Source organism: Manis javanica, chromosome 11 (genome assembly GCF_040802235.1).
Source record: "Manis javanica isolate MJ-LG chromosome 11, MJ_LKY, whole genome shotgun sequence".
NCBI lineage: Eukaryota > Metazoa > Chordata > Mammalia > Pholidota > Manidae > Manis > Manis javanica.
This window is the reverse complement of record NC_133166.1, coordinates 34,911,693-34,924,422: the sequence shown is the minus strand read 5'-3', so window position 1 is coordinate 34,924,422 and position 12,730 is coordinate 34,911,693. Positions and strand designations below refer to the sequence as shown.

The following is a 12,730-nucleotide window of genomic DNA, read 5'->3' as shown; positions in this document are numbered from 1 at the left end:
TGTGGAGTTCTTTGAAAGTTACCATACAGATTACGGAAATTTCAGAATTTAAACTACAGTGCACACACAAAAACTATGTTAATTAGATTATTGTAAATTTGACCACTGAATATGAGATATTAAGGAATTGTTAAAATTTTTAAGGTATGATGATGGCATTATGATTCATTTTAAAAAAGAGTCCTTAATTTTAGAGAAACATACTGATATAGTAACAGAAGAAATGATAAATTGGTATTTGCTTCAAAGTAATATGAGAGAATTGGGTGGGGATATAGATGAAATGAAAGTAGTCATGAATTAGTAATTGTTGAAGCTAGGTGCTCTTTTTTATTAAGCTGGTATTTTCTGTATACTACATATAATTAACAATTTCCAAAATAAGAAGTAAGGTACTAAGTAAATACAGTGCATAGCTAATACAAATGAAGGATTTTTGTTCTCTGATAATGTTTAATAAAGGATCTTTCAGGACCTTGACATTGGTTGTCATTATTAACATTGGTATTATATTCCTGAAGTATATGAAAGACAATTATTGGAGATACTCAACTAATAGAAAGCATGTTGAATAAGTCAGCTTTTTATTAAACTGGAAAACATAATTTGGTAACTTAATAGATGAAGATGTAAGCTTATGAGTCCTACCCACAATTCTAATTGATTAGTTTCAAAAGGCAAAACAATTGATAGCGCTATAAAGTTTGACAAAGGCTAGTTTTGACAGTGTCCTCCTTGGAATTACTAAAATAACAAAGTAGGTGTTCATTGAATATGGTATTACCTGTTTTATTTCAAGAAATTTTGAACATCTCATACCTGATGCTCCTGAGCTGATACATGATTTTCTGGTGAATGAGAAGGATGCAAGTTGCAAAAGGAATGCATTTATGATGCTGATTCATGCAGATCAGGTGAAGTACTTTTCTAAAAATAATTTTATAACTGCATTTAAATGAGAATTGAAGCTGTTACAACAGCCTAATGAAATTTTAGTCTGTAATTTTGTTTATGGTACATATGATTTGCATATTTTGATTTTTCTAGGTTTTTTAAGTTAATTTGTAAAAAAAAAAAGTTTTTTCCTTAACCCTTTGGAGTATTGTTTATGTATATAGTCTTTTTTTTTTTTAAGTAAACATTGGAGAACCCTTTAATAATAGCTACTTTGCAGCTTTTCCACATTGAAATTATGGCCATATTCTGTGGCACTGTACTCTGGGACTTTGCTTGTTTTTCCTTCTGTTTGTATAGATATAAAATTGTTTAATAAAGAAAAATAGTAGCTTTATAGAGCCCACCCTCAGCCAAGTCTCTGAGAAAAGGGTGGCCTTCTATGTAGATGTATGTCCTTAGTGGGCTCTTCAGATTTCATTAGTTGATGTCACTTTGCATCCAGCTGTGCTGGTGATTAAAGTATATGTGTCTGCTGGTGGTCAGTGACTCTGCACACCTTGGTGGCATCTAATCTTGGAATTTTTGCTATCAGGTACTTATTATCAAAATGTGGGAAATAATATGCATAAAGATGGAAAAATATGGAGTCTTTTCCATTCTTCTGAAATCTAGGTGCTGATATTTTATCTTTATAAACTAGGTAATAAAAAAGCTGCTCATTTGGGCCACAGTGTTTTATCCTGCTTATAGAGTTGGTTTTATTGATATGTGTTTTTGGTATTATGCTGTTTACATTTATGAAGGGACATAATCAGAAATAGTTCAGTAAAATGTGTTGGTAGAGATTTGTTGAGGTCATAGTTTTCCATATCACAGTGTTAAGTATATGAGAGTCAATGGGCTTTTTCTTTTAGGTCTCAGCAATAGGAATAACTATACTCCTAAGCAGCTGGTTTGTTTTGATTCTATGGATTCTCTTAATCATGTAACAGTGTTTTTCTCCTTGGTTTAACTGCTAGAAATTTCAGACCCCAGGTGTGTGGCCCATTTCTAGAAGATGTATTTGACTTTTTATCTTATGTTTATGTGTTAATCTTCATTTTTTCCTTCAGTTAGTTTTTCTTTGGCCTCACTTCCCCATTTGTTTTTTATTTAGTTGTGCATATTTTTTAAAGTTGCATTCAGTCCTTTTATTGAATGAGGTGGAGTTTGATAAATATATATTTATTTTTTAAGGATCGAGCTTTGGATTACCTAAGTACTTGTATTGATCAGGTTCAGACATTTGGAGACATTCTTCAATTGGTTATTGTTGAACTGATTTATAAGGTAAGACTAATCTATGATGGGTAAAGTAAACTCTTAAGAATTTAAGACAAAGTTAATTAGTTTCTTTCTGGATGCTGCTTAATTGCTAGGGTAATATTAGAAATATTATATAGTATGGCCTCTGAAAATCTTTTATTTCTTTTTCCCTTCATTTGTTTTGCTTTCTAAATACTTTCATTCTTTCTAAGCCTCCATAAAAAATTCTATAAGAATTCATGGCTTGACTAAGTATAGCTGCAAAGAAATCATTGTGTACTGCTCAGTTACTGAAGAGATTATGAATTAGGCTTTGGAATAAAGTTCAGTACCTTTTCTTTAGTATACACCAGACTACTTTGGAAATCTAAAAATAAACAGAAAAGCCTCAAGTATTTTTTATGTTCCCTGATTGTAAAAGAGAATAGATTTTATAAGCTACTGACCAATAGGCAGTCTAAAACTAGATAAGAGATTTGCGTTTTAAAATTAAGTGCTTTATTGGTGTTTAGTTTGATAATATCCTTTGAAAGAATAGATTGCATCTTAATGTTCTGATCAAATAAAAGATACAGTATTTCCTAGGGAAATTATTTTCCGTATGCATAAGGAGACTGTAAACAGGAATGCTCACCCCAGCACAGTGTGTGATAATGAAAAACTGGAATCACAGGAGAAGTCCACGTAACAGAATACAGATCAGCAGTTAGAGTAAATGAACAACAGCTACATATATCAGTGTGGCTGCTTCTAAAACAGTGTCTAAATCAAGTGAGTTGCAGGTGGATGCCTGATATCTGATAATGTTCACAAAAATGTTCAAAATATGAAAAACAATTCTGTATGTTTATGGTTATGGTTATATCATAAATTTTTTGGAAAAGTATAAAAACATGAATGGGAAGTAAATACAGCAAATGTTAAAAGTGATAATGCTGAGTATTTGGTAAAGTGGGAAAAAAATAAATAAAGATGCAGTAATATCCAACTTTACTATTGATACCATTGGAGGCCAAAAAAATAAACCAGGAATGACTTTATTAAATAGAAGGGTGTGAACAAAATACCCATAGCAGAACTGCTAAATAATTATAGCTGTCTTTGTTTCTTCAGGAGAGAGGCCCCTTTCAACACAATGTACCAGTCATTTGGAATTGGCATTTAAAATGAAATCAGGACTGTAAATATATAGCTCCTTTTAATTCATGTGTATGGTTTAGGGATGCCATTGAGGTTCTCAAGGATAGAGGTTCTCTGCTATCTAGTGACTTTGTCTAGCAGGGTCCAGATTATAGTAAGTGGGAATAGCTTTTGAGTCATGCCTGAGTAATAGAGATTTGACTGTATGCATTTTGGGAAAATCTTACATAAATGCTAACTTCAAAAGAGAAAAAATAAGGAATACTTGCTTTATAAGTAAAGGTATTAAGATGCATTTAGAACAGAATATAAAATTAATTTGTGTCCCCAATATGGAATATGCTCCCAGATAATAAGTAGCTTTTGAAAAAGAGGTTTTCTTCCTTGCTTTAAGAACTGGTGTTTTCCTTTTATCAGCTGTTGAGAGTAATGTAATCCATCCTGTTTCCCTTTTTGACATGACACCAGAATAAAAATTTAGAAACTTAGTATCCTATAAAACTACCCATGTTGTTGTACTTGGTTAATGTGTTGTTATCCTTGCTTTTGTTATTTCACATTTTCTTGTCCTATTTCATTCGTGTACAGTATGCATATCTGTTATTCTGAGCCATCTAAACACCTTTTGTGAAAGAAAGAAAATATAAATTATGATTGAACTAATGAATGAGTAGCTGTAGCAATTATTTGAAGTAAAATCTATTTCTTTCTGAAGTTAACCAGTCTTGTGCCACAATGTGTCATCCTATGTCAGCCAACATCTTCAGATGTCTTCATAAGACTATTCTTAGCTTTCAAATTAAGAAAACTAGCATTCCAACAGCTGTTAAATAGAAATCTATTTGAAACCAAGTATCGCTGAAGTCAGTTGAACTCTAAATAAATGTTCTCTTGTTTAGGTTTGTCATGCTAACCCATCAGAAAGGGCTCGTTTCATTCGCTGCATCTATAACTTACTACAGTCATCCAGCCCTGCTGTAAAATACGAAGCCGCCGGAACATTAGTGACGCTCTCTAGTGCACCCACTGCAATCAAGGTACTGCTTATTTCTTTTGGTGCCAGTTGGATAATAATAAGCTGTCTTATCACTTATGATTTAGTGACATTGCAATTTACTGTGTGGTTACATGGCATTACATGGCATAGAAGTAACACCTTACAAATTTTATGAAATTATTCAATTCCTTACATATGACCTTCCTTTTTTATTTCTTTCCTGCTTTCATACATATATAGAGATAAAGAGACTGAGACAGAATACCAGTATTTCCAGTTCTGGAAAATGTTACTGGTGTTGTAAGATCTCTCTCCATACTTTTATTATATTAAAAAAAAGATGTGGGAAAATGAATTCTGGATCCTATATGATGGATCCTAAAAATGTTACAGTGAGTATGTTCAATAATGATTCCATTATTAGCTTACTCTTCTTTAATTTACTATATTAAGACTACCTGAGGAACCCCCCATATATTCAGAGAATAAGCTGTTCTAGAAAGCTGGACTGTATAAGTAAAAGAATTTACTCCTTTACCCAGCAATACTTTTAAAAAATATTTTAAACTTCTTATTTTGAAATAATGTTAGACTTATAGAAAAGTTGCAAAAATAGAACAAAGTTCCCATTACCCTTCACTTAGCTTCCCAGAATGTTCATGCCTTGCATAATTCGAATAATTGTCAAAACTAAGAAATTACCATTGGAACACTATTGTCAACTAAACTATAGACTTTTCAAATTTTACCAGTTTCCCCACTAAAATCTTTTCTATTCCAAGATCCAATCCAAGAGCCCACATTTTTTTTAGTTGTCTGATGCTAATCTGTGACAATTCCTCAACCTGTCCCTTGTTTTTCATGACCATGACTTTTGAAGAGTACTGAGTCAGTTTGTAAAATATCCCTCCATTTTGGTTTGTCTGATATTTTCTCCTAATTACGCTGAGGTTATGCATTTTGGGGAAGAATACCAGAAATGATGCACCCTTCTCAGTGTATCATATCAAGGAGTACCTGATGTTGTTACATCTTATTCCTGGTAATGTTAACTTAGATGATTCAGTTAAGGTGGTGCCTGCTAGATTTCTCCACTGTCATGTTAAGATTTTTTCCTTAACTTGCAATTATCCCATTTCTACCATATATCGCATTTCTCCTCAAACTTACTAACTTTAGCATCCATCAGTGAATCTTCCTTACAACAGTTATTACTGTGGTATTCTAATGATGTTAGAAATGCTGTTTCCCTCATTCTACATTTATTAATTGGAGTTCTTCAGCAAGGAAGCTGTCTCTCCTTCCTCCCTCCCTCCTTTCCTTTCATTCTTTTTTTGTATCAGTGTGATATTTTATTCCATAGATTATAATCCAATGTACTGTCATTTATTTCGTTGATCAGATTGTTCCAGCTTGGTCGTTGGGAGCTCTCTCAGGTTTACTCCTTTGTCCTGTGCTTACCCAGTCAGGGTTATCTCTGTATTCTTCATCTTTCTGTCCTGTGATACAGGCATTAGACTTTGCACCTAAACTAAAAGATGCTCAACAGCTATACATTTTTTAATTCTCTATTTACTTTTTTCTACCTTGTTCCTTAGTTCTAATCCTTAATTTTTGGCTATTAATAAGTATTTCTGCCTGTAACAGTGCCTGTTCTTCCTTTTAATTTGTGATACTTTTGATCTTTTGTAAACTTGAGAAATAATGAGGCTTGTTGGATTCTAGGGAGCAGGGGGACATACTCTTCAGAGAAAAATACATAAACTTTTTAGTGCAGCAGTAGTGAATGTATTTTGACTTCTTGGGGGTGTTTTTTGAGTTTTTTTTTTTTTTTCAGATTCTTTGTTTAAGATAGATGAATGTGTTCTTACAATGTACTGATTTTTTAATATAGGCTGCTGCTCAGTGTTACATTGATTTAATTATTAAAGAGAGTGACAACAATGTAAAGCTCATAGTTCTGGATCGATTGGTAGAATTAAAAGAGCATCCTGCACATGAACGAGTACTACAGGTAAGTGTTGTCTGAAAGAGAGAAATCGTAAATAAAATCTTTTTCAAATTGAGATAATTCCCAAGCTTTGCCATCTTGATTCATTTGAATGCTTGGAGACTGAGCTGTTTAAATTTTGGTCCACTAAGGTATAACTCTTTAAGTCACCGTAGCTTTTGGGGGTATTTGCTATAAAAAAAATTTCTGACATGAATTGATGTGTTATCTTCTATGTTTTCTATTAGTACTGTACTTCGTATTCTTTGCAATAAAGATGTTCCTTTTAATTTGAATATAATTGCTATTTCTTGGGAAATAATTATACCAACTGATTGAGAATAAAAGATGATTAGATTCTAGAAAAAATTAGCTTATCTATTTTTTTCCTATTGAGATATCATTGATACACAATCTTATGATGGTTTAAAATACACAGCACAGTGGTTCAGAATTTACCCATGTTAGCAAGTCCTTACCCCCTCCACTGTGGTCACTGTCCATCAACGTAGTAAGATGTTACAGAATCATTAACTGTATTCTCTATGCTGTACTACCATCCCCATGACCAGCCTATATTGTGATTGTGAATTATTGCCAGCATATCTATTTAATCCATGACAATAATGATGGTCATAAAAACAAAGCCCCATTACAGCTAAATTCAATGATGATCGTTGATCAGAACAACACAAAATTTGCTATAAAGATCATTATTGGGACAATTGGAGAAATATGAATTAGAGACTATATATATATTATTTAATAGTGTTGTTATCAATGTCAAGTTCTCTGTATTTATAATTGTATTGTGCTTATATAAGAAATTCTTATTCTTGAGAGGTATACACTAAAATGTTTAGGAGTAGAGAATATGATGAAGCACATGTGGCAAAATATTAACAACTGTTGAATGTAAATGGTTGTACAGGAGTTCATTCTTAGAATTTTTTTTTTTACTTTTGGTATCATTAATCTACAATTACATGAGGAACATTATGTTTACTAGACTCCCCCCATCACCAAGTCCCCCCCATATACCCCATTACAGTCACTGTCCATCAGTGTAGTAAGATGCTATAGAATCACTACTTGTCTCATTCTTAGAATTTTTAGAACTTTTTTTTTTTTGAGAGGGTATTTCTCATATTTATTGATGAAATGGTTGTTAACAACAATAAAATTCTGTATAGGGGACTCAGTGCTCAATGCACAATCATTAATCCACCCCAAGTCTAATTCTCGTCAGTCTCCAATATTCTGAAGCATAACGAACAAGTTCTTACATGGTGAACAAATTCTTACATAATGAATAAGTTCTTACATGGTGAATAGTACAAGGGCAGTCATCACAGAAACTTTTGGTTTTGATCATAGAACTTTTTTATAAGTGAAATTTTTTTTAAATAAGGTTTTAAAGAAGTAAAATCAAATTAGTTTTCTTATGTTTTAAAATATTATCTGCCATAGTTTTTAAGTAAGCATCTTTAGAATATTACATTTTCCTGCAGAGCTAAAATAACTATTACAACTTCACAAAATTGTTGATTTCTTTATATCACCTAATACCAACTCCAAACTCAGATATTCCCAGATATCCCCCAAAATGCTCTTTTCTTTTGGCTTGGTCAGTTCATGACCGTATATAATGTCTGGTTGTGTCTTTTTTGTCTCTTTATTTGAACAATATCTTTTTTCATGACACTGACTTATCAAAAAGGCCAAACCAATTGTCCTTTAAGATGCCCCTCCTGGAGGTTTCTGCTTATTTTTTGTGGTGTCATTTAGTTTGTTCCTCTGACTTCCATATTTTCTATAAACTGTAAGTTTGATCTAAAGCTTGATAGAATCACAGTAAACATTTTCAGCTTGAATGCATCGTATGTGATATTACAGGCATACTCCATTTTATTGCATATTGCAGAAACTGTATTTTTTACAAATTGAAGGTTTGTAGCAACCCTGCATTAAGCAAGTCTCTCAGCACCATTTTTCCAACAGCATTTTGCTCACTTAATTTCTGTGTCACATTTTGATAATTCTTAAAACATTGAAAACTTTTCAATAAAATACCTAGGAATAAATCTAACCAAGGAGGTAAGGACCTATACCCTGAAAACTACAAGATACTCATGAGAGAAATTAAAGAAGACACTAATAAATGGAAATACATCCCGTGCTCATGGATAGGAAGAATTAGTACTGTCAAAATCGCTGTTCTGCCTAAAGCAATCTACAGATTCAATGCAATCCCTATCAAAATACCAACAGCATTCTTCAAAGAACTAGCACAAATAGTTTTAAAATTCATATGGAACCACAAAAGACCCCAAATAGCTGAAGCAGTCCTGAGAAGGAAGAATAAAGCAGGCAGGATTATGCTCCCCAACTTCAAGCTCTACTACAAAGCCACAGTAATCATGACAATTTGGTACTGGCACAAGAACAGACCCATAGACCAATGGAACAGAATAGAGAGCCCAGATATAAACCTACCCATATATGGCCAATTAATATACAATAAAGGAGCCACGGATATACAATCGGGAAATGACAGCCTCTTCAACAACTATTGTTGGCAAAACTGGACTGCTACATGTAAGAGAATGAAACTGGATTATTGTCTAACTGCATACACAAAAGCAAACTCAGAATGGATCAAAGACCTGAATGTAAGTCATGAAACCATAAAACTCTTAGAAGAAAACAGGCAAAAATCTCTTGAATATAAACATGAGCAACTTTTTCCTGAACATATCTCCTCAGGCAAGGGAAACAAAAGCAAAAATGAACAAATGGGACTACATCAAACTAAAAAGCTTCTATACAGCAAAGGATACCATCAGCAGAATAAAAAGGCATCCTACAGTATGGGAGAATATATTCATAAATGACATATCCGATAAGGGGTTAACATCCAAAATATTTAAAGAGCTCATGTGCCTCAACAACCAAAAAGCAAGTAACCCGATTAACAAATGGGCAGAGGATCTGAACAGACACTGCTCCAAGGAAATTCAGGTGGCCAACAGACACATGAAAAGATGCTTCACATCGCTAATTATCAGGGAAATGCAAATTAAAACCACAATGAGATATCACCTCATACCAGCTAGGATGGCCAACATCAAAAAGACAAGGAACAACAAATGCTGGTGAGGATGCGGAGAAAAGGGGACCCTCCTACACTGTTGTTGGCAATGTAAATTAGTTCAACCATTGTGGAAAGCAATGTGGAGGTTCCTCAAAAAACTCAAAATAGAAATACCATTTGACCCAGGAATTCCACTACTGGAAGAAAACAAGATCCCAGATTCAAAAAGACATATGCACCTCCATGTTTATTGTTGCACTATTTATAGTAGCCAAGATAGGGAAGCAACCTAAGTGTCCATCAGTAGATGAGTGGATAAAGAGGTAGTACATATACACAATGGAATATTATTCAGCCATAAGAAGAAAACAAATCCTACCATTTGCAATAACATAGATGGAGATAGAGAGTATTATGCTTAGTGAAATAAGCCAGGCGGTGAAAGACAAGTACCAAATGATTTACTCATTTGTGGAGTATACCAACAAAGCAATTGAAGGGACTAGCAGTTACCAAAGAGAAAAGGTTGGGGAGGGTGGGGAGGGAGGGAGAAGGGGATTAAGGGGCATTATAATTAGCACAGATAATATAGGTAGGTCGTGGGGAAGGCAGTATAGCACAGAGAAGACAAATAATGACTCTATAGCATCTTACTATACTGATGTACAGTGACTGCAGTGGGGGTATGTGGGGGACTTGATAATATGGGATTGTTGTAAGCACAGTGTTGCTCATGTGAAACCTTCGTAAGATTGTTTATCAATGATACCTTAATGTAAAGTAATTAATTTTAAAAAATTGCAAGCTTTTCATTATGTTATTGTGATCTGTGACTATAACTCATTTAAATCTCAGATGATAGCATTTTTTTTTAATAGCATTTTTTATCAATGAAGTATTTTTAATTAAGGTATTCACCTTGTTTTTTTTTAGACATAATGCTGTTGCACACTATTGACTTCAGTGTAGTACAAATAAAAACTATACACACTGGGAAACCAGAAATTCATTTGACTCACTTTACTACAATATTTACTTTATTGTGGTGATGTGTAACTGAACCTGCAGTATCTCTCTGAGATATGCCCATATATACTGCATATTGCATTATTACATAAGGACACCCAAAATATCTGGTTCTTCTACTGCTAGTGATTTTATTACTGATAAAAGAATTAAGGTGACAATGGACAGAATGCTACATTCTGCTTAAGCTTTTTTTCTTGTGACCGGAAATACGGGTGTTAACTGCATTTTTTGTTCTTTTTCAGGATCTTGTTATGGACATCTTAAGAGTATTGAGCACACCAGACTTAGAAGTACGCAAGAAGACTCTGCAGTTAGCACTGGATCTTGTCTCTTCCAGGAACGTTGAAGAGGTAAACCAAAACTCTGATAGCACTTTGTAAGCTGTCAGGCCAAACAAACACGGTGTAGTTCTTAACGTTTTTTTGCTGTGTTCTATAGTTGGTTATTGTCCTGAAGAAGGAAGTGATTAAAACAAATAATGTGTCAGAGCATGAAGATACTGACAAATACAGACAACTTCTTGTGCGAACATTGCATTCCTGTTCTGTCCGATTTCCAGATATGGCTGCAAATGTTATTCCTGTGGTATGTAGTTCTGATTACCTTCATTTTGAAATTTCTTAAAAATATAAAAAAATAATGCCTAGTTATTTAGCAGCTAAGCTCCAGAAATCTCAGCTATCTGGAATAATTAAATCTTATCTTCAGAAGGGATCTTTTAAGTCCATCTTTAAACTCAGAAAGATATAGACTCTGACTTCTTTTTCTTATACCTTCATAAAAAACAAAAATACACTGATAAAAATACCTCCACATATTTTGATAATGTATGTTTGTTACAATTTAAGTAAAATGTGTATATGTATCATTCTGTAAGGCAAGTATTTGTTTCAAATCATTTTCTCTCTTAAGTTGAATGATTCAGGTAATAGGAAAAATTCATACACCTTGAATATTTTGCTTTCTGTCACTGCCAGGTAGATGAAGTATGTTATTATAATTATTGTAATTAGAAAATTTGCCTTTGAACCCTGAATTTTCTTTAAAATGATTTTGCTTTAGCTAGAACTATCCAGTTAATTTATTTTTTGAGTTATGGATCTCTAGCTTCTGTTTTACAATGAGTTTTGTAATAAACTTTGTTGCACATAAAACAGAAAAGACATTGTGACTTTGTTTGCATTAAGATATTTATCTCTCAACTTACATAGTTATATACTTAAGAATTATTTATATCCTTTGTAAATTTGTTTACTCCCTATATCTTATATAATTTTTTTTCTGAGAATTATGTAATAAACTCTTTTCCTTTCTTTTTCTTTTAGTTGATGGAATTTCTCAGTGACAATAATGAAGCAGCAGCTGCTGATGTCTTAGAATTTGTTCGTGAAGCCATTCAGCGCTTTGATAACCTGAGAATGCTTATTGTTGAGAAGATGCTTGAAGTCTTTCATGCTATTAAATCTGTCAAGTAGGTTTAAAATCTGTTTAAATGAATAGTCAAGTAAATATTTTACCAGTTTTTCTTTAAAGGGTCTGTTGGTAGAAAATAAAAGGGAGGGGAGATGACTTAAGACAAAATAAGTGTGACAATAAACATCACCTCATCCTCACTCCTGGTTTGGCAAAAAAAAATTTTTGTGGGAGTTCTTTAGTGAAGTGTCTCTATCCTTATTTCCTCCAGAGTATTGTGTATACTAAAGTGACTAAGGAAGATGTTTTTGAAAACTACCACTTTTTGGATAGCATTGTTGTTCATATCCCCTTTTTAGCATTTAGTGAAATGAAAGATTCAGAATGCAAAGTAAATATGAAATATTACCCTTAACATTTCCTTTGCTAATGAGAAAGAACTGTTACATCGAAATTTTGCTTCATTTAAGCATCTGATGGATAGACCATATCTGCCTAGATAGAAGAGAAAGGACCACTACAAAATGATTTTTATATGAAAGTGTATTGATATTTATGGAAGTGAAAAAGGTTTGCTTCCTTTGTGAGAAAAGACATACTAAAGTTTTGCTTTTGACAACCATAATATCTTAGCATTTCAGTTTCTAGAATTTTTTCTCAATGAATTTAATGAAAGTCTCAGGGAAAAAATGACTAAACATACAGTTTAGCATTTTTAACAAGAGGATTGTTGCTTTATATACTTCATGATTTTGTTTTTTTGTTACTGACCTTTGCATTCCTTCCTTGCCCATTGTTCTGTGCAACATTTTGTCTCCTTTTTCAGTGACTACAAATAGAAAATGAATTACTTTTTACATTAAAA

General features: G+C 33.0%; 1 protein-coding gene across 1 annotated transcript in view; it reads left to right on the top strand.

Moving 5' to 3' along the window:
- COPB1 (COPI coat complex subunit beta 1) overlaps window positions 1–12,730 on the top strand; it is a 50,542-nt gene that overhangs the window by 11,998 nt on the left and 25,814 nt on the right. Inside the window, exons 5-11 of the mRNA XM_017654866.3 lie at window positions 800–914; window positions 2,134–2,226; window positions 4,242–4,379; window positions 6,234–6,353; window positions 10,695–10,802; window positions 10,891–11,037; window positions 11,778–11,923. Coding sequence (XP_017510355.2) covers window positions 800–914; window positions 2,134–2,226; window positions 4,242–4,379; window positions 6,234–6,353; window positions 10,695–10,802; window positions 10,891–11,037; window positions 11,778–11,923 — 867 coding nt within the window. The remainder of the gene's footprint in view (window positions 1–799; window positions 915–2,133; window positions 2,227–4,241; window positions 4,380–6,233; window positions 6,354–10,694; window positions 10,803–10,890; window positions 11,038–11,777; window positions 11,924–12,730) is intronic.